General features: G+C 41.9%; 1 protein-coding gene across 3 annotated transcripts in view; it reads right to left on the minus strand.

The window, feature by feature from the left end:
• LOC112263410 (glutamate receptor ionotropic, delta-2) overlaps window positions 1–26,562 on the minus strand; it is a 542,976-nt gene that overhangs the window by 459,600 nt on the left and 56,814 nt on the right. For all 3 annotated transcript variants that reach the window (XR_006084700.1, XM_024439586.2, XM_042330707.1), the window contains exon 2: window positions 11,294–11,449. Coding sequence is in view for 2 of the 3 variants with exons in the window: in XM_024439586.2 (XP_024295354.2) it covers window positions 11,294–11,449 (156 nt within the window). In the remaining variant the exon portion in view is untranslated. The remainder of the gene's footprint in view (window positions 1–11,293; window positions 11,450–26,562) is intronic.

Below are 26,562 nucleotides of genomic sequence, written 5' to 3' on the forward strand. Positions count from 1 at the left end.
TCAAACTAGTTGCCATGATAAAAGTGGTTTGCACTATCCTCAAACAATTTTTTCTGGTATTTTTTTCTGTAACAGCTACTGTAAATCGGAGTACTGCAGTACAAGAATTTAAGCTTTCTGCCCATATAAAACATGTCAATGTCCCGGAAAGTTGTCTGTCGTATACAACGTTTTCTAGTCACATTATCACATAATGAGCAACAACCATCCCGATTTAGGGACACCGATTCCGTAGAGGTTAATAAGGGCGAATGATCTTTTCTCTTGTCACATATTGAAATTCCTTTATTAGTCACATTAGCTCGCAATAATTATTATTTGATGGAAAACCAACATTTTGCTTTATAGGTGATTAGAAGCTAAATCGAGATTCCTTCACTGTAACGTTCTGGAATAAGGGTTGAATGGCCCAGCCAGAGCGTGGACTTGAACCCGATCGAACATCTCTGGAGATACCTGAAAATAGCTGTGCAGAGATGATCCCATCCAACCTGACAGAGCTTGAGAGGATCTGCAGAGGTGAATGGGAGAAACTGCCCAAATACAGGTGTGCCAAGCTTGTAGCGTCATACCCAGGAAGACTCGAGGCTGTAATAGCTGCCAAAGATGCTTCAACAAAGTACTGAATAGTTATGCAAATATGATATTTCAGTTAATTTTTATACATTTGCAAAAATATATATAAATCTGTTTTTGCTTTGGCATTATGGGGTTGTGTGTAGATTGATAAAGGAAAACAACTATTTAATTCATTTTAGAATACAGCTGTAACAAAACAAAATGTAGAAAAAGCGAATTCACTGTATACTACTATTTTTAAATCCTACATTATACTACTAAGGTCCACAAAACCACTACAGGAATACTATGGTATTCCTACCATAGTATACACCATATTATTTTTTCGTGTGGGATGGGACTAATGGGGAAAGTGAACAAACAAAATCTGCTTACTGTGTATGTGCCCCTTTTTCTCCCCAATTGGTAGTTACAGTTTTGTCTCATCGCTGCAACTCCCGTACGGACTCAGGAGAGGCTAAGGTCGAGAGCTGTGCGTCCTCCGAAACACAACCCAACCAAGCTGCATTGCTTCTTGATACAATGCCGAGAAGCCAGCTGCACCAATGTGTCAAAGGAAACGTGTACACCTGGCGATCATGTCAGCGTGCACTGCGCCCAGCCCACCACAGGAGTCACTAGTGCACAATGGGACAAGGACATCCTTACTGGGCCAATTGTGCACCACCCCATGGGTCTCAAGATGGTGGCCGGATGCGACAGAGCCTGGACTCGAACCAGGCACAGCTAGCACTGCGATGCAGTGTCTTAGACCACTGCGCCACTCCAGAGGCATACTATATATGTTTGTAACTTGAATGTATACTGTATGTTTGTATTGTCATCATTGATGATTATGTTTGTTTATGATTATGTCATCATATTGGGCTCTGTAGCTCTGCCTGGAACAAATAAAGGAGGGTCTTTGTGGTTAGGGGGAAGCTCTGCCAGGCTAAATCCTGCAGACAACACCACAGTAGAAGCCATAACACCACACGGAGTGAGCAGGAAACCACTGCGCTCAATAGAGATGTTGCCTACTGCGGCACGCTGCCTCGCAAACATTCATAACTAAAGGAGCTTTTGTCCATCATTTCTGGGAAAACTTGCCAGATTCACATTGAGGGGTTGCCAGACATGCCATTCTGGGGGCCAAGTCCCTCTGAGGAGCCAACGGGCCCCAGCAGAAGGGTTTCACCCAGCTGTCAGCTGCAGGATGCTATCATATTGCCACTTTATAACAAATGACAGCCTCACCGCTGGAAATGCCCCCCATTGATTAGAGTCTGGATAATTGGATTGTGGTGATAAAGCTGAATGCTGGCATTTAGAAGGAATCCTTTTAGGATATCAGGCTGACCGAGGCACAGCCAGAGGATGTGAGGGAGGATAGGTGATGGAGGGATGGGAGAAAGATGACTCACAGGAAATGGTCTTATGCATTACATTGCTTAGTAAGCTGAGACTGTACTGTAGATTCCTTTGAGGGGGTCACAACATAATTACTAAATAAAAAGGTTACAATATCACTGACCATCTGGTACAACATTTGCATTTTAATGATCTGAACTGTGTGTGTGTGTGTTTGCATGCATGCGTGGAACAGGTGAGAAGCCTGATGGTGCCTCACCTCATCAGATAGCTTACCCTATTGGGTATAGCCCATGTCCCTAGTCAATTATATAAATGGGTTGTATAGAGCAAACATCTGTTGTCTTAACCTGGGAATGAATCACTGACATGTTCCCTTCCTGTGATCCCCCCCCCAGCCACGAAAACAAACAAAAACACAATCCTAACCAACTGTGAACTCTATCTTTCATAACTCAGAGTGGCTTCATCGAGCACTAAAATATTGATGTCATTAAATATGCCTGCACTGGTCAAAAACTCGTTGTTTTCTGAGAATCCGGTGAGGAACCCCGCAGACAGGCTGGAGAATGAGACATGCGGATATCTGCAGAGGCTTTTTATCGTACACACAGACTCATTGATTGTGTATACTGCTGCTTCCTGTCCCATTGTATTCCAATCAAAATCACAATCCTCTCCATCCTGGCCGTTCACTACAAAAAAAGCTCAAACATGAAGATATTCATCTCACTCCATTTATTTAATTTCTATGATGTCTGTCTCGCCTAGGGTTGCAATCAAGTGTATATTACGGGAAACATTCAAAGTTTTCCAGTAAACTACCAGAATGTTGGTAACAAGGATTTGATGTAATTTATCACAAGGCATCTAGTAGCCCTTTTGGGTACTTGAGATTATCAAAGGTGTCTATAATTATCTCTGGACCATGTAAATTATATATATAAAAAATAAAAATAAAAATGATTTTTTAAAGAAAAAAATGTAATGACAAAGTGTAAAACATCCTAAATATAAACCATCAATTTAGTGAGTACCATTAATGTTTAGGGTTTTACACTCGTACCCATATAGGGGTTCAAAATTGCAGATTTGGACACTGATAAACGCCTAAATTGGAATGCAGTGTCTGTACAGTAACATGCTATACATGATGTCAGAGTTCAAGGTCTCTGCTTCACAGCGCAATATTGGCTTTGACTGACAGCGGTTCTGAACTTGAACACTGTGAGCGATAAAAAAGTTGCCTCCCGCTAATTGGGCAACATGTTTACATTTTTTCTAGTCTGAGTGAGGGAAATCCTGTAAATAAAGTGGACTCGATGTATTTCGAAAGGTGAGATGTTGAGGATTATAATAACTACGGCTTTCATGTCAATACAAGCAAGACAAACACCCATTACTTCACATTTCCAAATCATAAAACCCCTGTAATATTCAGTGTTGACGTTTATGATCACTACGTTTGATGTACAAGATGACATGGTGTCATACCATTGGGTTGTTCTGAACAGAATGAAGCCTATCCCTGCTAGCAATGAGGAATCGGCCCAGAAGCGTCCCTCTTCCGGGGGGCCGGAACTGGTTGAATTGGCCTGGAATCGGGTGTTGGACTCGGCCCGGAATCAAAATGAATGACTGCCCAGAATAGGCCCAAGTACCCGTCTACCGGAATTCAGCCAACATCCTACCAGAATCCCCCAGAAGCTGCCCAATGTAATTTTAAATAAATGTGTACAACATTTCCAGATTTAGTCATTTTAAATATTACTATGATACATTTTATACAAACAAATTATACCCATCCACATTTTTTTTTACCCCCTTTTGTCTTGTCCCATCACCGCAATCCCGTACGGCCTCAGGAGAGGTAAAGGTCGAGAGCACCAATGTGTCGGAGGAAACACCGTACACCTGGTGACCGTGTCAGCATGCATGCGCCTGGCCCGCCACAGAGCGATGGGACAAGGACATCACGGCCGGCCAAACCCTCCCCTAACCCAGACGACACTGGGCCAATTGTGCGTCACCTCATGGGTCTCCTTGTTGCGGCCAGCACGGGTATCGAACCAGCATATGTAGCAACACAATTTACACTGCGATGCAGTGTCTTGGACCACTGCACCACTTGGGAGGCCCCATCCAAGTTTTATCAATGCCTTATCAATGCTTATCAATTGCCTTGCACAAAGTATCAAAATACTAAAATAATACTGTTAATTTTATTTTTTTGATCACAGAAACAATGAGAAAATATGGAAAAATAAATAAATCATGAAACGGTAATGATTTAAAGCAGCCTGTGTAATCATCTGCCAGAGAGTAGCCCCAATCGGCCTGTGCCTCAAGTAAAACATTTGGGCTAGATAACTCACACCGGAATCGGCCCGAGCTCAATCCCTGCATCCTAGCCATAAGTAATACTGACGGCGGCCGAGTTTGACTCTCAGCCGAGTGCTCTGACTCTCAGCCGGGAATCGGCCCAGCTCCACTGTGCTAGCTGGGATGTTTGTCGTATTGTGAATAAATTTGTCGGGGAACACGTACCTGAATGCACTCATGACTCTATTCTATGCACACCAAAATTACAATCTGCTTCTCTGAATTGACTTGTGAAAGCCTAAAACTGTAAGATCATATTTTGTAACTTAGCCAGTCATGTCAGCAACAGAACAAGCTTTCCAATGATGCCCACCTGACCAGATTGTGTCAATGGGCCGTTTTTGGAAAGCGTAAACAACAACAGTAATTATGTGATGGGCGGGATGCAGGGCTGTGTTCCAAAAACAGCTATAAGTCTGCTTGATCTAGTTCCTCAACAGCACATCTAGGAGAGCTCAAAATAGCACCTTAAAGTTGAAGACTCTTCTTTGAGTCAAAAACATGCATTGAAATTGCGTAGGAATTGTGCACACTCTGGAGAATTATGTGGCCACTTGCAGACGTTATACCTCTCACTCAAACCCTTTTTTTTCTTTTTTTTTCTTTTTATTTCACCTTTATTTAATGTTGCACATTCCCCAAATACTGAGTAATGTCAGATTTTGTTATCAACAAATAAGGCAAAAAGTACAGTAAATATCAAATGCACATAAAATCAACTGTGTAATGTTTGGATTCAGTCTAATAATTTTCCCATAATCTCCAAACTGTTCCCTTTTGATTGCTCTGCATATGCTTTCCATATTTCTTCTGTAAGAAACATTTCCATGTAGCTCTATCCATATAGGCCAATTCCCATGAGTGTAAGGGCTAACATGATGGTTTCATGTTAGCCCTTGACATAGTAAAATAAATCTAAATATTTTACTATGTCAATATGCCTTTGTTGTAATTGTTTTGGCGCCAAACTGGTGGCGGTCGTGTAAAAAGCCAATAGTTGGAGGTTTTGCAGAGTTCATTGAAAATAATTCCATTGTGCTTTTTCATTAATTAAGCTATTTTCTATTGAACCATATGGTCTATCCACTAGAAACGCATGGACAATATATGGACACAGATATAAAACAAATTATACTATAAATGAATACAGATTTGTTTTGTTATTCAAGCATAAATTACCAAAATTACCATAGATTATCTGTTACAAAAAATCCCGAAGATTCCTTTAACTTTGGTAAATTACCTGTAGCTTTGCAACCCTACTCTCGCCTCATTATCACCTTTGCATCACAGTCTTTCAATATTCTTGACACTTTCAACAAAATGGTGGGTATGGCACAACTTTGCTACAGAGCAGCATGTCATTAAACTAGATTATTTTACCTGTGTGTCAGTCATACACCATTTCACACTTATTTTCCTCAAAAGTCACTCGCCCTCCCAAGAAGACTTTGTAGACTTGCCTTGCTAAGCCCTATCCACCTCAGTCTCAGCCACAGCGCCGTGTGCTGTCAGCTTGGTGTGTTACTGTGGAGACACGGAGTGGGAATCGTTACTTATCGCTACATCTGAGAGCAGAAGACAAGAAGACTAGAACTCACAAGCAGCCTCCGTGAGCGAAAAGCTCCCCTTCCAAACACCCCTTGCGCTGTTATCCAATTTACAGTCCCCTTTACTGCTTTAATCAATATGAGCCGTGAACGCACGCACATCTACCTGTGCACTAATTCATCTGGTTATGGCGGGAGATGATGAGATATAGCGTAGTGTCTAAACATAAGTGGCAGCATTATACCTTTCACAATTAACCGTGTTTCACATAAAAAGCAATGAAAACAGGCCGTGCCTGGTTACTTTAGCACACACCCGCTCTCCATAGAAGTTTAGAACCAGATGCAAAATGCTCCAAAAACACCCTTCCAAAGCTGAAGCGTTTACTACACAGAGATGGGTGAGAAGGAACACCTCTACAAGCTCCCGGGCGGCTCGGGCTCCAGCAGCAGGGATGGTTGATGTTGAGAACATCGCCTTGAAATCCCTGTGTACGATCCTGGCAAATCATCCCTGCAATCTAGATAATAATTACATATCTAGCTTAAAGAAGTCCTCTCTTGTGTGTTTGTCCTTATTAATGTGAACCGTAATGGGTAGTGCCTGCGAGAATCCCCTTGTAGAGGACAAAACAAAGTGTGCTTATACGTAGTGTTATAGATTCCTTGTTCGTGGTGGGATTGGAGTTCAGGAGCCTGTCGTGGTCAGGCTAACTTTGTTTGAACTCGGCTCCATCCTTCATTGAATCAGATGGCTCAGTCAACACAAAACCCACTGATATTGCCAACTACTTTAATGATTTTTTTCATTGGCAAGATTAGAAAACGTAGACATGATATGCCAACAACTAATTCTGAACCTACACATCCTTGCATAACTGACCAAATTATGAAAGACAAGCATTGTCATTTTGAAATCCTTGGAGTGATTGTGGAAGAGTCAAAAAAATGATTGTTGTCTATCAACAATGACAAGTCACCTGGGTCTGACAACTTGGATAGAAAATTACAGAGGATGATAGTGGATGATATTGCCACTCCTATTTGCCATATTTTCAATTTAAGCCTACAGGAAAGTGTGTGCACTCAGGCCTGGAGGGAAGCAAAAACCATTCCGCTTGCCAAGAATAGCAAAGCACCCTTTACTGGCTCAAACAGCCAACCAATCAGTATGTTACCACCCTTAGTAAACTTTTGGAAAAACTTGTGTTTGATCAGATGCAATGCTTTTTCACAGTAACAAATGAACAAAATATGTTCAGCATGCTTATAGGGAAGGGCATTCAATGTGTACAGCACTTACACAAATGACTGATGATTGGCTGAGAGAAATTGACAATAAAAAGCTGCTTTGTTAGCCTTTAGTGCAGCTTTTGACATTATCGATCATCATTTGCTGCTGGAAAAACATATGTGTTGTGGCTTTACATTCCCTGGTATATTGTGGATCGAGAGTTACCTGTCTAACAGAACACAGAGGGAGTTCTTTAATGGAATCCTCTCCAACCTAATCCAGGTAGAGTCAGGCATTCCCATGGAAGTTGTCTAGGCCCCTTACTTTTTTCCATCTTTACTAATGACCTGCCACTGGCTCTGAGTAAAGCCTGTGTGTCTATGTATGCTGATGACTCAACACTATACATGTCCGCTACCACAACAAGTTAAATCACTGTGAAACTTAACAAAGAGCTGCAGTCAATTTCAGAATGAGTGGCAAGAAATAAGTTAGTCCTAAATATTTCAAAAACAAAAAAGCTAAGCATTTGGGAAAAATCATTCACTAAACCCTAAACCCCAACTAAATATTGTATTGAATAATGTGGAAATTGAGCAAGTTGAGGAAACTAAACTGCTTGGTGTAACCCTGGATTGTAAACTGTCATGGTCAAAATATATTGATGCAACAGTAGCTGAGATGGACACATGTCTATCCATAATAAAGCGCTGCTCTGCCTTCTTAACAATGCTATCAACAAGGCAGGTCCTACAGGCCCTGGTTTTGTTGCTTGTACGTGGACTGCTGTCCAGTCGTGTGGTCAGGTGCCACAAAGAGGGACTTAGGAAAATTACAAATGGCCCAGGACAGGGCAGAACAGCTAGCCCTTAAATGTACATGGAGAGCTAACATTAATAATATGCATGTCAATCTCTCCTGGCTCAAAGTAGAGTATAGATTGACTTCTTCACTACTTGTATTTGTGAGAAGTGACATGCTGTCTGTTTCAACTACTAGCACACAGCTCAGACACCCATGCATACCCCACAAGACATGCCACCAGAGGTCTCTTTACAGTCCCCAAGTCCAGAACACACTATGGGAGGCGCACAGTGCTACATAGAGGCATGACTACATGGAACTCTATTCCACATGAAGTAATTCATGTAAGCCGTAAAATCGAATTTAAAAAACAGATTAAAAAAACACCTTGGCAGCAGCTAATGGGCATCCATCATAAATACAAATACAAACAAGCCTGTTGAGTTTGCAGACACCCAGCTGCTTTCACTACACACACACACACACACACACACACACACACACACACACACACACACACACACACACGCACGCACAAACGCACAAACACACAAACGGTGAAAAAGCCCACCATATAGGATGTCGTCTGGCAACCCAACACCGACACAGTGTGTGTATGTATATGTGTGTGTGTGTGTGGGTTTGTGTGTGTGTGTGTGTCCACATGTGTGTAAGACAAAAAGATGCTCAGTGACGACATAACACCTCCAAAATTGAGAAAACCTGGACAGGCTTCTTGGCGCGTCTCGTTGCCTTTGTTCCGTCTTTGCTGTTTGAGATGACAACAAGGCGACAGGGCTCCCTTTCTTCCATCCCATTCAAATCCAGCGCCAAGCCTATTACAGGACGTGTTAGACGTACGGGGAGCATTGTTGTGGAGACACTGGGTAAACCAAGGCAGATGGGAGAGGCTAAGTCCCAGGGTTGGAATAAACACTCCTTCGTAATGTTATGCCATGGTTTAGCAACAAGTTCTGCCGGTGTGAAAAAGGCAAGTGCTGAGCATTAGCGGTAAGTCACTGCTAAGAGCCATGCTAAGACCTATGTGTAAATAGTATCAGATTCACCAAAGTAGTGTACGTGCCCATGTTTACATGGATGTATGCATATACTAAATCTATTACAAACTCAGCAAAAAAATAAACATCCTCACTGTCAACTGCGTTTATTTTCAGCAAATGTGTAAATATTTGTAAGAACATAACAAGACTCAACAACTGAGACATAAACTGAACAAGTTCCACAGACATGTGACTAACAGAAATGGAATAATGTGTCCCTGAACAAAGGGGGGTCAAAATCAAAAGTTACAGTCAGTATCTGGTGTGGCCATCAGCTGCATTAAGTACTGCAGTGCATCTCCTCCTCGTGGACTGCACCAGCTTTGCCAGTTCTTGCTGTAAGATGTTACCCCACTCTTCCACCAAGGCACCTGCAAGTTCCCGGACATTTCTGGGGTAATGGCCCTAGCCCTCACCCTCCGATCCAACAGGTCCCAGACGTGCTCAATGGGATTGAGATCCGGGCTCTTCACTGGCCATGGTAGAACACCGACATTCCTGTCTTGCAGGAAATCATGCACAGAACGAGCAGTATAGCTGGTGGCATTGTTATACTGGAGGGTCATGTCAGGATGAGCCTGCAGGAAGGGTACCACATGAGGGAGGAGGATGTCTTCCCTGTAACGCACAGTGTTGAGATTTCCTGCGATGACAACAAGCTCAGTCCGATGATGCTGTGTCCTAAACTTAGTGTCCTAAGTTTTCATAACTGTGACCTTAATTGCCTACAGTCTGTAAGCTGTTAGTGTCGTAACGACCGTTCCACAGGTTCATGTTTATAATTGTTTATGATTCATTGAACAAGCATGGGAAACAGTGTTTAAGCCCTTTACAATGAAGATCTGTGAAGTTATTTGGATTTTTACAAATTATCGTTGAAAGACAGGGGCCTGAAAAAGGGACGTTTCTTTTTTTGCTGAGTTTATATTCTATATTATGTATTATAACACCAACATGAATCATGCATTGTTATTTTCTGGGCACAGGTATTTGTTTATGAATGAGCAGAGGTGGAGAACAATTATTCTAAATTAAGACCGAGCATAGTCCTGTAATATGTTTTCTTCACATCAATGCATCGACCCAAAAAAAGTGTGTTCTGATGATATATCAATAAATACAATCACTATAATACTATATCACTCAGGAATGAATTAAGAACCCTTTTTAATTAACAAAAGCAAATTGGATTTTATTGTTGTTGTTCAAAGAGCAACAGATTAAAAGGTATTTCGAAACAAGTAACAAAAGATGCTTCCAGCAGACCCACCACCATCATTCAGCCAGAACACATGTAATGTATTCAGTAATAGCACTACTCACAATGAGACTTCAAAGACAAGAGAGCATCTCAGGTATAGATGCTCCAGAGAGGCTTAACAAAAGCACCAGTGGGAATAACTATTAGGCTCTTAGACTGCACTAGACTGTACATCTGCCACCATCCACAAATAACCAGTGTCCATTAGCTAAACAGGTTCCAACCAGACTTCTCCTTGTGTTCAGACTTCCCAGGCTAGGGATCTAAAAGGGCAGAGTAGCTACCAGCGACAATATGACATGATGCTAGGAGCTTGTTATAGAAGGGGTTCTTTGATGTCAGAAAGAACCGAAAGGACCTATTTAAAACCCAGGGAAATATGACTCTTTTAGTTGAGGTCTGTTCAGTCGAACACAGGTTTTGGTCTGAATTGTATTTTTTGTTATCAATTATCAGTTAATTAAATCATGGAATTATGCTAGAGGAGTTCATTTATATTTTGTGCCACACGTCTCTGCATTTTTATCAGATATCTCCCGAGACAAATGCCATCGACGTTACCAGCTTAATTAATTGTTAGCAGCGTTTCAGGTAATGGCAGTATTGAAACACATTTCAGAAATATTGGAAGAATATCAACCAAAAATGACGAGCCTTTTAATAAAAAATGACAATCTTCCCAATCCTAGAGTGCATATCAACAGTGACCGAGAGTATCACTGGTGAAGTACAGTGGGAATCCAACAGACACCATTTTCAGAAGGGTGCAACTACTTGTAACAGGAAAAGAGATTTCCAAAACCCAAACCTTTTCTTCATTTTCTGGGGAACACCTTCAAAACCTAATACAGTCCTATTCAGTTCAGTGTGTCATTGATCAAGGTTTCGGTCTGAAAATTGAGGTATTTTCAGATGGATGGCTGAAGCATATCCACAGAAAAACCATGCAGAGTCGTCGGGGGGGATAACGGACTTTGTCAGCCACTCCTCTGGCCTCGCTGAGTGCGAGATGGACTGCTGGTGGTGGTTGTGGTGACTGCAGGGTGAGGGCGAGGGCAGGGCAAGGCCTTACCTTCCTGGACCGCCTGGAAAGGGTTGTTCCCATCCACAAACTCCACGGAGATGGTGATCTTCTCCGTCTCCAGGATCTCGTTGTTGAGGTTGAGGTCCGCCACGGCCATGCGGAACACCTCGTCATCCTTCCTGGCAGACTCGTCAAAGATGGCCCCTTCGAGAAAGAGAGAAAGAAGGGAGGGAGAGCAAAGGAGAGAGCAAGAGGGGGGGGGGGGATGATAAGTGATCATTGTGTCTAAGGAAAGTCTCTTGGGCCTTATTCTGTACGTGTGCCTAAACATCAATAGAGCAACAATCCATTTGCTGGGAAATAAGTAAGGTATGCCACAGTCAATGGGTGTATACAATACAGGAACATTCCACCTACATCCTGCAGGAATCCAAATAGAGACAGCATCTCTTCTTTTGGCCTTGCATTTCCTCTCTGCTTGTTGCCTGGAGCAAATGAGCTAGTAATTGTTTAAACCTGCTCACTGAAGCAATGCTAAATGCATTCTGCTGACCTGCAAATAGTAATCATTTAGAAATAGATTGTGTGTATGATGCAGATTGGTGATTCATACAGTAAACTCACCAATTCGGAGCTAAGCTCACATTTTGGGGCCAATTGCGGAGCAGTGTGATTTTTGGTCACCCTCTTCATAGACCTTCACAACAATTACAGCAAGGTAACATCCTGAGGATTACAGTAGCCTATGCTATGAACCACGTCAAGCGACAAAGTCAGTCCTTGGGACCATGTGCACTGGAGAGTACCCATCAAGTTAGACATTCCACTCCCATTGCCATCCCCTCATTTAGCAACAAAAACACTTTGTAAATGTTTCATCATGTTTGTTCATGTTACTGGCATTTTCAAGCGTCCTACTGCTAGACATGTCCAATCACACGCAGGTTGTTAATTGTTAATTGTTAATTGTTAATTTATAATTTTAAGTACATTGGAAGAATCTCAAATTGCATACTTCTCGCTCAGTTTTTCCACTCAGACCACTCACAGACTGTCCTAGCAAAATTCTTACTTGAGAAATTGCTAAGAAGCTATTTCTGTTTCCTTTTACCATTTTTATTTAAACCAGTCACAGTAAGGTAGCCCACTTAATTGTTACCCAGAAATGACTTGATATTGAGATACAAATGACTGCATTGGACCTTTAACTTCGGTTATTTAGAATTGAAGGCACATTGTATCGCCAGCCTGTAGGTCCACTCACAACCGCATGATGTTTGTGGACTAGTTTGGAGAACGAACACGCCTGTGACGTCCACATACACTACCGGTCAAACTTTTAGACACATACTAATTCAAGGGTTTTTCTTTATTTTGACCATTTTCTACATTCTAGAATAATATTGAAGATATCAAAACTATGAAATAACACATATGGAATCATGACATAATCGAAAAAGTGTTAATAAAATCAAAAAATGTTTTATATACTTCAAATAGCCACCCTTTGCCTTGATGACAGCTTTGCACACTCTTGGTATTTTCTCAACCAGCTTCACCTGGAATGCTTTTCCAACAGTCTTGAAGGAGTTTCCACATACGCTGAGCACTTGTTGGCTGCTTTTCCTTCACTCTGTGGTCCAACTCATCCGAAACCATCTCAATTAGGTTGAGGTCAGGTGATTGTGGAGGCCAGGTCATCTGATGCAGCATTCCATCATTCTCCTTCTTGGTCAAATAGCCCTTATACAGCATGGACGTGTGTTGGGTCATTGTCCTGTTGAAAACAAATGACAGTCCCACTAAGCCCAACCAGAGGTGATTGCAATTCGCTGTAGAACAAATAACACATTTTCACCGGTCTAATGTCCATTGCTCGTGTTTCTTGGCCCTAGCAAGTCTCTTCTTATTATTGGTGTCCTTTAGTAGTGGTTTCTTTGCAGCAATTCAACCATGAAGGCCTGATTCACCCAGTCTCCTCTGAACAGTTGATGTTGAGATGTGTCTGTTACTTGAACTCTGTGAAGCATTTATTTGAGCTGCAATTTCTGAGGCTGGTAACTCTAATGAACTTATCCTCTGCAGCGGAGGTAACTCTGTGTCTTCCATTCCTGTGGTGGTCCTCATGAGAGCCCATTTCATCAAAGTGCTTGATGGTTTTTGCGACTGGACTTGGAAGAAACTTTCAAAGTTCTTGAAATGTTCCGTATTGACTGACCTTCATGTCTTTGTGTTTCTGTTTGCTTATTTGAGCTGTTCTGGCCATAATATGGACTTGGTCTTTTACCAAACAGGGCTATCTTCTGTATACCCCCCTACCTTGTCACAACACAACGAATTGGCTCAAACGCATTTAAGAAGGAAAGAAATTCCACAAGGCACACCTACTAATTGAAATGCATTCCAGGTGACTACCTCATGAAGTTGACAGAATGCCAAAAGTGTGCAAAGCTGTCAACAAGGCTATTTGAAGAATCTCAAATATCAAATATATTTTGATTTGTTGAACACCTTTTGGGTTACTACATGATTCCATATGTGTAATTTCATAGTTTTGATGTCTTCTCTATTATTCTACAATGTAGAAAATAGTCAAAAATAAAGAAAAACCCTTAAATTAGTAGGTGTTCTAAAACATTTGACCGGAAGTGTAGTTAACCAACAGGTTCACGTGCCCAGTAATCGTAATGCTCCATGTTGAAGGGTGTTTTCCCAATATTTGTTGAGTGTTATGAGATCATGATGAAATGAATTATGTAGTGGCCATTGGCCTAAATCGGAACTATTGATTATAGTGAGATATGTTCATTGATGAAATACCTGTTTAGGTGCATTTTGGATTATTCCAGTGTTACAAATTGGGCTTTTAACCTGTTCAGATTGCCCATTTCCTGAGAGCTTATTGGGCTAGAGTAATATGTTGTCCCAGGGCTCTCTAACTCAGCTGTGCGAGGAAATATTGACACAAAGTTATAGGTCTGAGTTTGAAAACGGTAGCTAGAAGCCAGCAGCTTTGGGGTATCAGCCATTTAGTTTATGTTTGATACTTTTGTCAGTCAAATGTTTGCCAACGAATCATGTAAATTATATTAATGATTCCAGCTTTATTGACCTTCTCTGCACCTGTAAATAAATACCACCATTTTGCACCTGAAGTCCACCTGACTGCTGACGCTTGGCACCCCAGAAAAGACCGTAGAGTCCAGTATCTTACAAACATCAAGCGACAGTCTGTCCTAAAAAAAAAAATACATCCACTGTATGACTGTTTGGTGTGTTGTCTTGTTTTCCTTGCATGGTCTTAAACGCCATGCAATGTGAACGAGAAAAGACTAACAAAAACACAGTGCCGCATGAATAAATGGTCAAATAAAAGACGCATTCCTTCATCTATTTAATTAAGCTGCATTATTGATGCGACTCAAATGTGGTTCAGGGTGAATGGAAAGAAACATAGCCCACAAAGAGGTCTGATTGAAACAGATCAAAGAATAGAATACCTATCCCTTTGAGAGCGTGGGGCCTAGGCCGATACCTTACAGGATGTGATTGAGCCCTCTGTGATGGGGGTGCTATGTCTGACTGGTTGTACAGTAGTATGGTAAATATACTATTAAATATACTATCAAATGTGAGCTGGTGGTCAGTTGTGAAATCGGCTGGTAAAGACAATGCTTTCAAAGCCCTGCAAGAACTCTGTCAGACAAGACAAATCTCCCTCCCAACCAGCAGCAACGTACTCACTTTGTCTCCAATCCTCCGCAAAAAAATAATAGCTCTTTTATCTGGGCCCCAGAATGGAGTTGCCATAGAAACAAAACTCAAGGTGGAGACTTCAAAACAAGCTTTAAAGCTGCATATCGCACCCGTGGCGGTGTGAAATGCTATAGAGGGGGGGGACAATATTTTCCCTCAATGTTCCTCTAAAGTGGCCGCCTCGCTCTGTTTTATTCCCTTAACTGAAACCATCAGATATTTAAAATGGTAGAATAATTCAAACATCTTAATGGAAATAAATTACTGGTGGGGGTTGATTTTAAGGCCTTTCCACCTGTGATTCGTTTTCATTTCGGTGAGTGATTCATGATCCATTGATGATGATTAAGTGCATCGAGCCTTTATACCCATAGAAACATGAATTAGGAATGAGCTCATCCATATATATTCATCAAATATGATTCATCAAAATAGTATGAGTAATCAACGGACAGAGTCTCAAAAACATACAAATGTGCTTTTGAAGGTCGGCATTGGAATCCACTGAATTTAAAATAAATAAATAATAACAACTTGTTTACTTTCTACTGACCTTGAATCACAACTTAAATCACTGAGCTTGTTAAATGATGATATTTGCTATCTCTCTCTTCATTTGTCTCCTAATGTTCCCCAGCTGAGAAATAATGAGTGATTCTACATCTGATCTCAGAGCTGTGACCAGATACTTTATCAAGGGATGGTAGACCATACTAGTCTGTGCACACTGGCACCTGCCAGCAGCTGCAAACTCACACATAGCACATAGCAAAAGACAGCAGAAGGTCAAGGCCCCACTGTGCACATTATGGCCATTGTCACATTGATTAATGTCTCCAAGCTCTCTCTAGTGGAGAAAAAGTGAAGATTATAAAAAAAATTTGTGTGCACGTGTGTGTGTGTGTGGACGCAGGCCTGGCGGACTGCACTGGTATGATGTGGATGGCAGCACTGCGTGCTGATTTACAAGCAACCTTCCTCCTGCTCTAAACTCTTCTCCAGCATGGCTCCTCCAGCTCTTGGACAACTGGATTGTGAGGAAAAAGCAAACGTCACAACATATATCAGAGGAGACGATAAAGGCATTGCATCTAGCTTTATACCGATGCTCCAAGGGCAACAGGGCTCAAATGCACAATATGCGATCATTGCTATTTCCACAACAGCTATTTGGATTGGAGGCAGAATACATTCATTTGGGAAATGCTATTGACTCCCGGGTGCTTTAAACATGTATCTGATATTGCTGCTGTTGTTTACTATGGTTTCCTGAAGAATATCCAGTTTGTCAGTTAGTCCTATAACGTCTCCAGTAGGAGGTTCCTGCTGACTTCCCTTTTATGAAACGACACTTATCGTTTGGCCTTTATTCGGTTGAATGAAAAGCACACATTGTAAAATACACACTGAGAGAATCAACATGAGTTCCCTTTTAACTACAGCAAATCACCCAACAGAATAGAGGCTCTTTTCCAATTTCCAGCACTATTATTTTGCAACGTCAATAGAGCTCGCATAATTAGCCTGTGTGTTTAGACTAAATCATTTAGCATTAATGAGCAATTGTCTGGACGGGAATGACTTCCCTTACAATAAGAATTGAGGGAGTGTGAAGGAAGCTCGTTCTCTCCTGACAGGGTTAGACTTGGAAACAGACTTGTCAGCCTTGTAGTGTCCAGACCAGTTAGAAGATGACTACTAGGGCAGCTGTGCAGTTGGATAGGAAAAGACACGTCTCTCAGGCTGTCCAAGCAGAGGCAGGATTCAGAAGGTTATTTAAGTGGTGGCAGAGAAGAAGTAGAGTTATTAGCTCTAATTGCACATCATTCCTTTATAGGCTATACCTGTATACTGAATCAATCTCTCTCTTTCTCTCTCTGAACCCAACTTGCAAAACCCCACTGAGATACAGAGGAATAACACTCCCTAACACTGGTCTCCACAGCCTAGTATGGGCTGATTGTGACGAAGCAGCCCCATGGCGGTTCTGGCTATAATAATGATAATGGAAGAGCCTTTCCACGTTGATGACAATGACAACAATGACAGTGACAGAGGGGATGGAACCGCCCACCTTGATAGCAATTGAAGGATCATGATGATGATCTGTTATGATGAAAGCAAGATTGAGACGGCGTGGGTGATGATGAGGATGAATTAGTATGCTTTTGCCGGGGGGAGTGGATGGAGTGGATGGAGGGGTGGTGTTTAGGGGAGGCCTGTTAGTGCACATGTGAGGGCGGTCAGATTTATGGCCCATGCCTTGTCTGGAAGAAGGACGTGGCAGCTGACACCTTGGAGACAAGGGCGATTAATTGGCTACGGGAGGCCCAGGGGAGAGCAGTAATCGTCTGATAGAATGTGATAGAAAACGGCAACACACCGCCATGTTTATCACGCCGTATGGCAGCCGTGGCCACGCACAGTAATAACTCCACGTCTCATTGGTGGGCCCCAGCCACCTCTCATCATCACTGCTCCGCCGCATACAAACACAGAGCCCTCTTCAATTTCTACCTCTGATGAGACTGGCTAGGTGTCCACCCCTGCACCAGGCAGGCAGAGTCACAGAGCTTGTCACAGAGCTCCACTATGTGTGACTCTGTGCTAGCAGGAATATAATAGTGTGTGGGCAGTGGTGAGTGAGTTCACAGCAGCCACTGTCAGTAGGGAACTATGTGTTCCTGAAATAGACTAAGGAGAAGGCATGTCAATTCTCATACAGCAGGAAGGAGACTAAATCTTACGGTAGGACAAAGTGACAAAAATATCCACGTGTACGTGGGTATCAGCAATCTGCTTCTGCAAAATCTATTACCGCCTTTGTGTAAAATTGAAATGATCCCGAGGACATGGTTTGTACTGTGAAATCCACATGTGCCATTTTCCCTTCTCCTGCTGGCTGAATACACACTTTCATTATTATCATGGAAATAAATGGCTTCATCATTAACGCGGCAGCAAAGCTGCCAGCCAGCTCGCTGGCTTTGCTGAGCCAATCTAAAGCCTCTCCATGGCTGTTCCTCACCTTCCCCGGCTGTGGGGACACCTTCTCCCTGACATTTAATAAAAGTGGGCTTAAATGGGGCTGCTGGATGCCTCAGACGTATGGGGCCTAGGAAGGCGAGTTCCCCATTAGATTGGGTTCCTTTAATATTTAACCTTTATTTAACCAGGGGAAACCCATTGAGACCAGGGTCTCATTTTCAAGGTGCCCTTGGGAACAATAAATCAACATAATCAGTCTCAAAACGACACTATCAATTTACAATTTCACATTTCAACAAATCAAATAAATAAATGACAGATAATGTCACATCAATCAAAGCGTCAATCAAGACACAGATGCTTGGGGTTATGCTGGATTTTTACAATATGGGTGGGTACAGGTGTCATGTGGAGTGTACCCCTTGCCACACACACACACACACACACACACACACACACACACACACACACACACATATATACACACACCTCTTTCATGCCATTTCAGATGGTGTTGGGGTGTTTGGTTAAAATCTGCCTAAAACAGCACAGTAGGCTCAAAGTTAATTGATAACTTAAGCTAGCACATAACATTTTGAGAACCATGTTTCTTAGAGCTTGGTGAGAGCGTGGTTGTCCTGTGGTTGTTTTGCATACAACCTTCCCAAATCTTAAATAAAGGTTAAATAAAATTAAAATTAAAAGTACTGGGAAGGGTGCAGGATACCCAGCTGGCACATAACGGTCTGAGAACCATATGTTTCTTAGGTAGGAATTTCAGTACTTCAGCATAACCTGTAGAAAACGTTAAAGTAATTTTCTCAAATTGTTTAGAGAACTTTAAGAAACAACGTTGTTCTGTGGGAATTTCAGTCCTTCAGCATCATATATTCCACAGGTTAAAAAACATATACATTCCATTCTCAGCATCAACAAAACTCTCTCTATCCCTCTATCTTGTTAAGTGTGTTCAGGTGTATTGGCCACATCCACTAATTGGCCACACCTGATCTTAATGAGTGCTTGTTTCCTTTGAAATGGGGTCTGTTTGAATAGACTAAAATGAACAGCTTTGTATAAGTTAAAAAAACATGACATGCTATCTCCATCCTGGTGGCGCAGTGGACTAATTCCATGGATAGAGAGGCAGAAGATCATAGTCTCATTGAGGCTGTGCTACAATAAAAAAAATAACAAAATGTGTTTGTATGATTAATGCCTAAGCAAATGAATTTCCATGTGTCCTATCTGTGCTTGGAGTTGAACGCAGTTAACCTAATGGGGGAAACCAAAAATGTACGTTCCCACAACTTCCAAGGAACCAAATGTGTCAGCTGGGTTAGAATCACTGGGCTTGAAGTCAGTTGAAAACCCATAACTCTGTAATTAATATCTCTATTTGAATAGCCATTAACACCTTTCCAGAGGTCAGTGTGTGTAGAAAGCATCATTAATGAGTGCCAATGATAATGGCGATGTCAATATTTCCAGATGTTTCGCGCTCATCCGGCTGAGTGGAGTGTGGGAAGGGAATTAGTGCAGAGTGTTATGGTGCTTGACACTAATGGAATGCTGAGCCAATTGTGAAGGCTAACACACAACGTGGCCCTCATCACTGGGGGTTGTCACACAGCATGAGAATGGGAGAGAGAGAGAGCAGTACACAGATAGGATGCACAATGCCTGTAATGATAACCACAATGCAGTCTAAATGAAAGATTATGCTAATATCAAACTCTCACTATGACAATCAAAGGTTAGGTTACAAAAGTGTAGTCAACATATCCCTCTAGTAGTATTTGTATGTTACCCCATACCCCAAATAGCAATTCCTCCGTACACCAAGTAGAGGGTACCCACTCCATGTCAATAAAACATGGGTAAAGTAAGAGATTTTTAAAATCCATGCCTCAAAACCTAATTAGACACTGCCACTTGGTGTACTCCGGTCATTTTCTGACCTGATGTAGACAAGATCTAGCCATTTCCTCCCAGGCAGGCAATCTATTCCTCAGGGTGCTCCATCAGCACTGGAGGCCTTTCAGGGAGCAGGCCGTCCAAGAGCAGTCTGACCTTACAGAGATGGGGACTAGCTAGCTCCCACCCAGGCCGAGACAGAGCTGAGCTGGGAGTGTCTGGAGCGGTGGCAACCCAGATGTCTGCTAGCAGCTAGTTCCTTTAAAACCCTGCGACTCAGCAGAACATAACAAACCAAGCCTGTTGTTTAATTCATCACTGCAGCAAACTTGGTGGCCTGGAGGACGGAGCCAAGCGCTACTGTATGTAGGTCTATGAGTCTCAATAATACACTATTTGCTTGCTTAGAGAATACTGTGTATATGGTGTCTTTGTGGGTTAATTTAAGCAATTTTTGTATGTCAGACCTACTGTGCCCTACGACCTAAGGTCGTTTTTTTTAGACAGAGGTTGTGCGGTAAGTGGACCTATTCTATAGATACAGATACAGAATCCACCCAATACTTCAATCCAAAACATTTTCAGAGATTTTTTTAAACTACTATTAGACTATTATAACCCCCACTGACATTTCAAGTCAGTGACAAAAACCACACAGAAGCCTCGCATTACCATTCCTAGCATAAGCCAGCCTTCAGATCATTTTCCAGAGAAAACTTAATATAGATTAATAAGCATTACACAAAGCCACATTGGGGAGAATGGTATGTGTTCTCTTAAATTCCCCTTTAATAATTTATGGGATAATAATACGATGTGGATAAGCACACATAAAAATAACCAGATACAGTATTTATTTCCTCATTTCAGAGGATTTCAAGAGCAGTCATCTACACATATGAGCTGGGAAATTGCATATAAAATTCCAATCTGCTTTAGCAATCTGTTCAGCTCTCACTGTCATTTCGGTTAGCTCTTTTTTTGGTTCGCTTTGATATTCCCCAACCAACACCTTTCAGTTAAATGAGAAGAGTTTGATGTGGGGTGAAGTCATTGTGTTACAAATGGTCTGTACATTCAATTCTGTAGTTTTATCAAACACACAAACCTACACCTGTTGCAAGAATCTTGAGGAGAATCTTGGAGAGGATGCAGCCACTCTTGGAGGACAATGGAACTTGGATTATAAAAATGCTTCTTTATCATCTTCCATTGTCCTCCAACAGTGGCTGAATATCCTCTCCACTTCAATGACAAATGACTCACAAATCCCCAAGCAATCCTTCCTCTGTCCACGCTTGTGCCTATTTGTTACTGAGAGAAAGATACACACATTTATATTCTCCAACATTTTCCCCAAATATTGGACAGCAGAAGTCATTTCACTAATTGTGCAGAAGCACATCACGCTCATGGTCCCACTGGGTACTGTCCACTACGAATCTCCTTTCCTCAGGACTTGGTCCCTCTCTGCTCAATTGCAAAGGACCCCAGAGCCTGCTGAACTTGGTGCCAAGTTCCTTAAACCCTATTCTCCAAGGAAAACAAATGGTTCCTTGTTCGGTCTTGTCGTTGTTTTTGCATACCTTTTGAGAAGGAGAACAAACATCACAACAAAAATTAATTTTCTCTGTGCTGTCTTGGCTCCCTAAACAGAGTCACTCTAATTAGGTAATTAACAAGGATTAAGGAAACTGAACCGCTCAAATCAAACATTTAATTAGAAAACTAAACGGATACTCTAGTCTTTTGTCTGATGGAGTACCAAGGATCGCTGCCATGTCTCTCGGACAAACTGTTTCTGTCTCTCCCCATACGGGTCATCTTTAAAGAGTCCTTACTTAGCAATGCCAAAACTGATCCATCTTGTCTAAGCCTTGTAAGCCTTGTGGGTTGAACATATTACCTTTCTATACACTAAAGCATTGCTGAATACCTGCAACAGTTTACTAGAACAAATATTAAAGGTCATGCTAAAGGGTAACATCTTCAAGCTTCAGGCCTATCACATCAACTACGAATGTGTTAAATTATTCATTACAAAAATTGGCTGAATGTCTTATGACGGACAGCAAAGGACATCCCATGATGACCAAGAATTGTGTTCCATGACTCTGGCTCATACAGCTGGTTACGCAGCGTAATGCAGAGATGTGAGACAAAAGATGCTGTGAAAATCTCGTGTACAGATTAGACGAACTTTTGTGTAAATGTATACATGTTTTTCCTTTGAAGAGGGAATGATCCTTGAATGATTAAAATCCAGCGGAGAGTATTCCATTTGAAAGACATTAATGGGGTGAAACGATTGTAAGAGCCTGGATAAGTACTCCACTCTCATCTCGAGCAGTGACATTGCAAGACAATTGCTCTCCCTGTACAGGTTCCTCAGCCGACACACCGGACCTCACAAAAAGACTGCAGTTTGCTCAAACACAAGAAAATCTCCATTGAGAATCCTTTAATGGACCATCTGCCTGTAGCAATTACAGTTGAAGCCGGAAGTTTACATACACCTTAGCCAAATACATTTAAACTCAGTTTTTCACAATGCCTGACATTTAATCCTAGTAAAACTTCCCTGTCTTAGGTCAGTTAGGATCACCACTTTATTTTAAGAATGTGAAAGGTCAGAATAATAGTAGAGAGAATTATTTATTTCAGCTTTTATTTCATTCATCACATTCCCAGTGGGTCAGAAGTTTACATACACTCAATTAGTATTTGGTAGCATTGCCTTTAAATTGTTTAACTTGGGTCAAACATGGCTGGCATTCCACAAGCTTCCCACAATAAGTTGGGTGAATATTGGCCCATTTTGGCCCAATTTTGGCCCATTTTGGCCCATTCGTGACAGAGTGTCACACACAGGTCATAAGAGAGGCTTTTTTTCTCTATTTGGTTTTTAGGCCAGGGTGTGACTAGGGTGGGCATTCTATGTTCATTGTTCTACGTTTTGTATTTCTTTGTTTGGCCGGGTGTGGTTCTCAATCAGAGGCAGCTGTCTATCGTTGTCTCTGATTGAGAACCATACTTAGGTAGCTTTTTCCCACATGGATTTTGTGGGTAGTTAATTTCTGCTTAGTGTTTGTTTCACCTTTCAGAACTGTTTCGGTTATTCCGTTTGTTATTTTTGTATTTAGTGTTCAGTTTCAAATAAATAATATGAACATGTACCACGCTGCACCTTGGTCCTCACCTCCTTCCACCATCAGCCGTTACACAGAGCTGGTGTAACTGAGTCAGGTTTTTAGGCCTCCTTGCTCACACATGCTTTTTCAGTTCTGCCCACAAATTATCTATAGGATTGAGGTCAGGGCTTTGTGATGGCCACTCCAATACCTTGACTTTGATGTCCTTAAGCCATTTTGCCACAACTTTGGAAGTATGCTTGGGGTCATTGTCCATTTGGAAGACCCATTTGTGACCAAGCTTTAACTTCCTGATTGATGTCTTGAGATGTAGCTTCAATATATCCACATCATTTTCCCTCCTCATGACGCCATCTTTATTGTGAAGTGCACCAGTCCCTCTTGCAGCAAAGCACCTCCACAACATGATGCTGCCACCCCCGTGCTTCACGGTTGGGATGGTGTTCATCGGCTTGCAAGCCTCCCCCTTTTTCCTCCAAACATAACGATGGTCATTATGACCAAACAGTTATATTTTTGTTTCATCAGACCAGAGGACATTTCTCCAAAAAGTGCTATCTTTGACCACATGTGCAGTTGCAAACCGTAGTATGGCATTTTATGGTGGTTTTGTAGCAGTGGCTTCTTCCTTGCTGAGCGGCCTTTCAGGTTATGTCGATATAGGACTCGTTTTACTGTGGATATAGATACTTTCTTGCTTTCCTTTGCTGTTGTTCTGGGATTGATTTGCACTTTTCGCACCAAAGTACGTTCATCTCTAGGAGACAGAACGCATCTCTTTCCTGAGCAGTATGACGGCTGTGTGGTCCCATTGTCACGCCCTGGTCAAAGTGTTTTTTGTGTTTATCTTTATGTATTTGGTCAGGCCAGGGTGTGGCATGGGGTTTTTGTAATTGTGGTGTGTTTGTCTTGGGGTTTTGGTGGTGGTATTGGGATTGTAGCTTAGTGGGTTGTCTAGCAAAGTCTATGGCTGTCTGGAGTGGTTCTCAATCAGAGGCAGGTGCTTATCGTTGTCTCTGATTGGGAACCATATTTAGGCAGCCATATTCTTTGAGTTTGTCGTGGGTGATTGTCCTTAGTGTCCTATGTGTACTCTCTGTTAGTTTGCACCAGATAGGCTGTTTCGGTTTCGTTTTTTGTAAGTTCGTGTTTCTTTGTTGTATTAAACATGGATCGCAATCGGCACGCTGCAGTTTGGTCCGACTCTCCTTCATCACCACTAGAAAACCGTTACACCCATGGTGTTTATACTTGCGTACTATTGTTTGTACAGATGAACATGGTACCTTCAGGCATATGGAAATTGCTCCCGAGGATGAACCAGACTTGTGGAGGTCTACATTTTCTTTTCTAAGGTCTTGGCTGATTTCTTTTGATTTTCCCATGATGTCAAGCGAAGAGGCACTGAGTTTTAAGGTAGGCCTTGAAATACACCCACAGGTACACCTCAAATTTACTCAAATTATGTCAGAAGCTTCTAAACCATGACATAATTTTTCTGGAATTTTCCAAGCTGTTTAAAGGCACAGTCAACTGAGTGTATGTAAACTTCTGACCCACTGGAATTGTGATACAGTGAATTATAAGTTAAACTATTGTTGGAAAAATGACTTGTCATGCACAAAGTAGATGTCCTAACTGACCTGCCATATCAATAGTTCCAGTGTTTTCACTGTAGATACTGTATTGATCAAGCATTGACTTTGTGTAGCTTAGTCTAGCTTCACCAAAAGCAGCAAAGGACGGCATGTGTGTATATTTGGCTTCAAAACCGTGATCAGACAGACTATAATGAGCGTGTTGGGCTTAGCGATGCTTTCAAAGCCTTGCCATGCGGCCCACATGCTCTTCTGTACCACCCTGGTTTACTGAGGACACTGTGCTGTACTTTGGACCATCACATCTGAGGGGGGATCTAAGAACAAAACCTTATGATGTCTGGAGATACTACAGAGCTGCAAGTCAGATCATAGCGCACTTTCATACGGGGCTAGTTCTGTCATGAAACACTCCTGCCATGTGCCCGTGAAGACACAGGCCCACATAGTTAACCTTTTCTTTGTCTTATCGACTTCCAAGTGAGAACACTGTGAACTGCAGTATTTCTGAAATATCCTAATGAATGCAACTCTTCAAATGTTTCTCAAAGGATCACACGACTGAGAGGCACATTTGTGGAAAACACATTGTACAGATCATGTATTCATGCCAGCTATGGTACCATCCCATCAGATTTAGACGTGCTCCGACATCTATACTAAGGGTCTGAGGTCTAAGCTCTTTGGACTGTGAGCAGAGTGTGCCACATTTCGTATGGAAGACAGGAGAGAGATAACAGCCCATTCATTCTGGCCTGCGTGAGGTTTCAGTAAAAAAAAAAAAAGTGTTTTATCATTTTGGGTTAAAAAAACACTCCAGGCAAAGATTGAACGTCTGAAACTAGATAGAAAGTATGTAGAAATTACAATGGACCGATACGTTTTTCAAATAACTGCCCTTTTTCTGCCCCGAAGATTGCATTTGAGGAACAAATCTTTCCGAAAAGAAATTGAAATCCTGATGTGGCCCTTAAGCAAAAAATGATGGCCCACCCCTGGCCTAGACTTTCTCCAAAACCGACAGCATACATGGAATACCTTGAAACGTATTACCCGAGTGTTTCTTTCTCAACCCATCTAACATGGCAGTGAGAAAGACGATTCCAGTACGATTCTCTATGAAGAGATTCTAAAAAGCCCTTATATAAATGTCCTTTAGTTCTGGTCCTGCAGACCCCACGGGGTGTGCAGGCATTTGTTTAAGCCGATCATTAATTATCACACCTTATGTAACTAGTCAAGTCTTTGACAAGTTGGATCCGGTGTGACTGGGCTGGTACAAAACCCTGCACACCCTGTGGATCCCAAGGGCCAGGACTGAAAAACAATGCCGTAGAACGTAGAGCAGTTTTCTCCTTCCCCTGTGGTAATCTCTCAAATGTGTTTTCAGCAAAGGAACATACTGTATATTGGATTATTCTCAAAATATGATTTAAAAAAATCACTCAGCCACGGCGAGCTATTCAAACGATACCTAAGCCATATGACCTTCATAAACAAAGCAATCTCCTGTGTGTTACTACTGCACTAAATTGCATTGTCATTGACGTGACTATTTCTGTGTTCTTTCCTTTTCGCAATGTGTTTTACCTTGCAACCCCCAGGCCACGACACGATATACATATTCTGCCCCTACTTTAATCTGTCTGATTTAAGGGATTTACACTCGACAGTTCTTCAAACACGCACAAACTCACACAGACACACACACAGACACACACAGACACACACCCACCCACACATCTGGTTTACTTAAGCAGGATGCCAGAGAATGGAAAATGTGTACCTACGTGCTGGTTACAACAAATCAGTGTGCAGGTTCAAGGTTGCGTACAGGAAATAAGAGCTTTTTCTCTCAGAACGATAGAGAGGAAATAGGCCAGAGGAGAGAATACAGAATGATGGA

Source organism: Oncorhynchus tshawytscha, linkage group LG12 (assembly GCF_018296145.1).
Source record: "Oncorhynchus tshawytscha isolate Ot180627B linkage group LG12, Otsh_v2.0, whole genome shotgun sequence".
Lineage (NCBI taxonomy): Eukaryota > Metazoa > Chordata > Actinopteri > Salmoniformes > Salmonidae > Oncorhynchus > Oncorhynchus tshawytscha.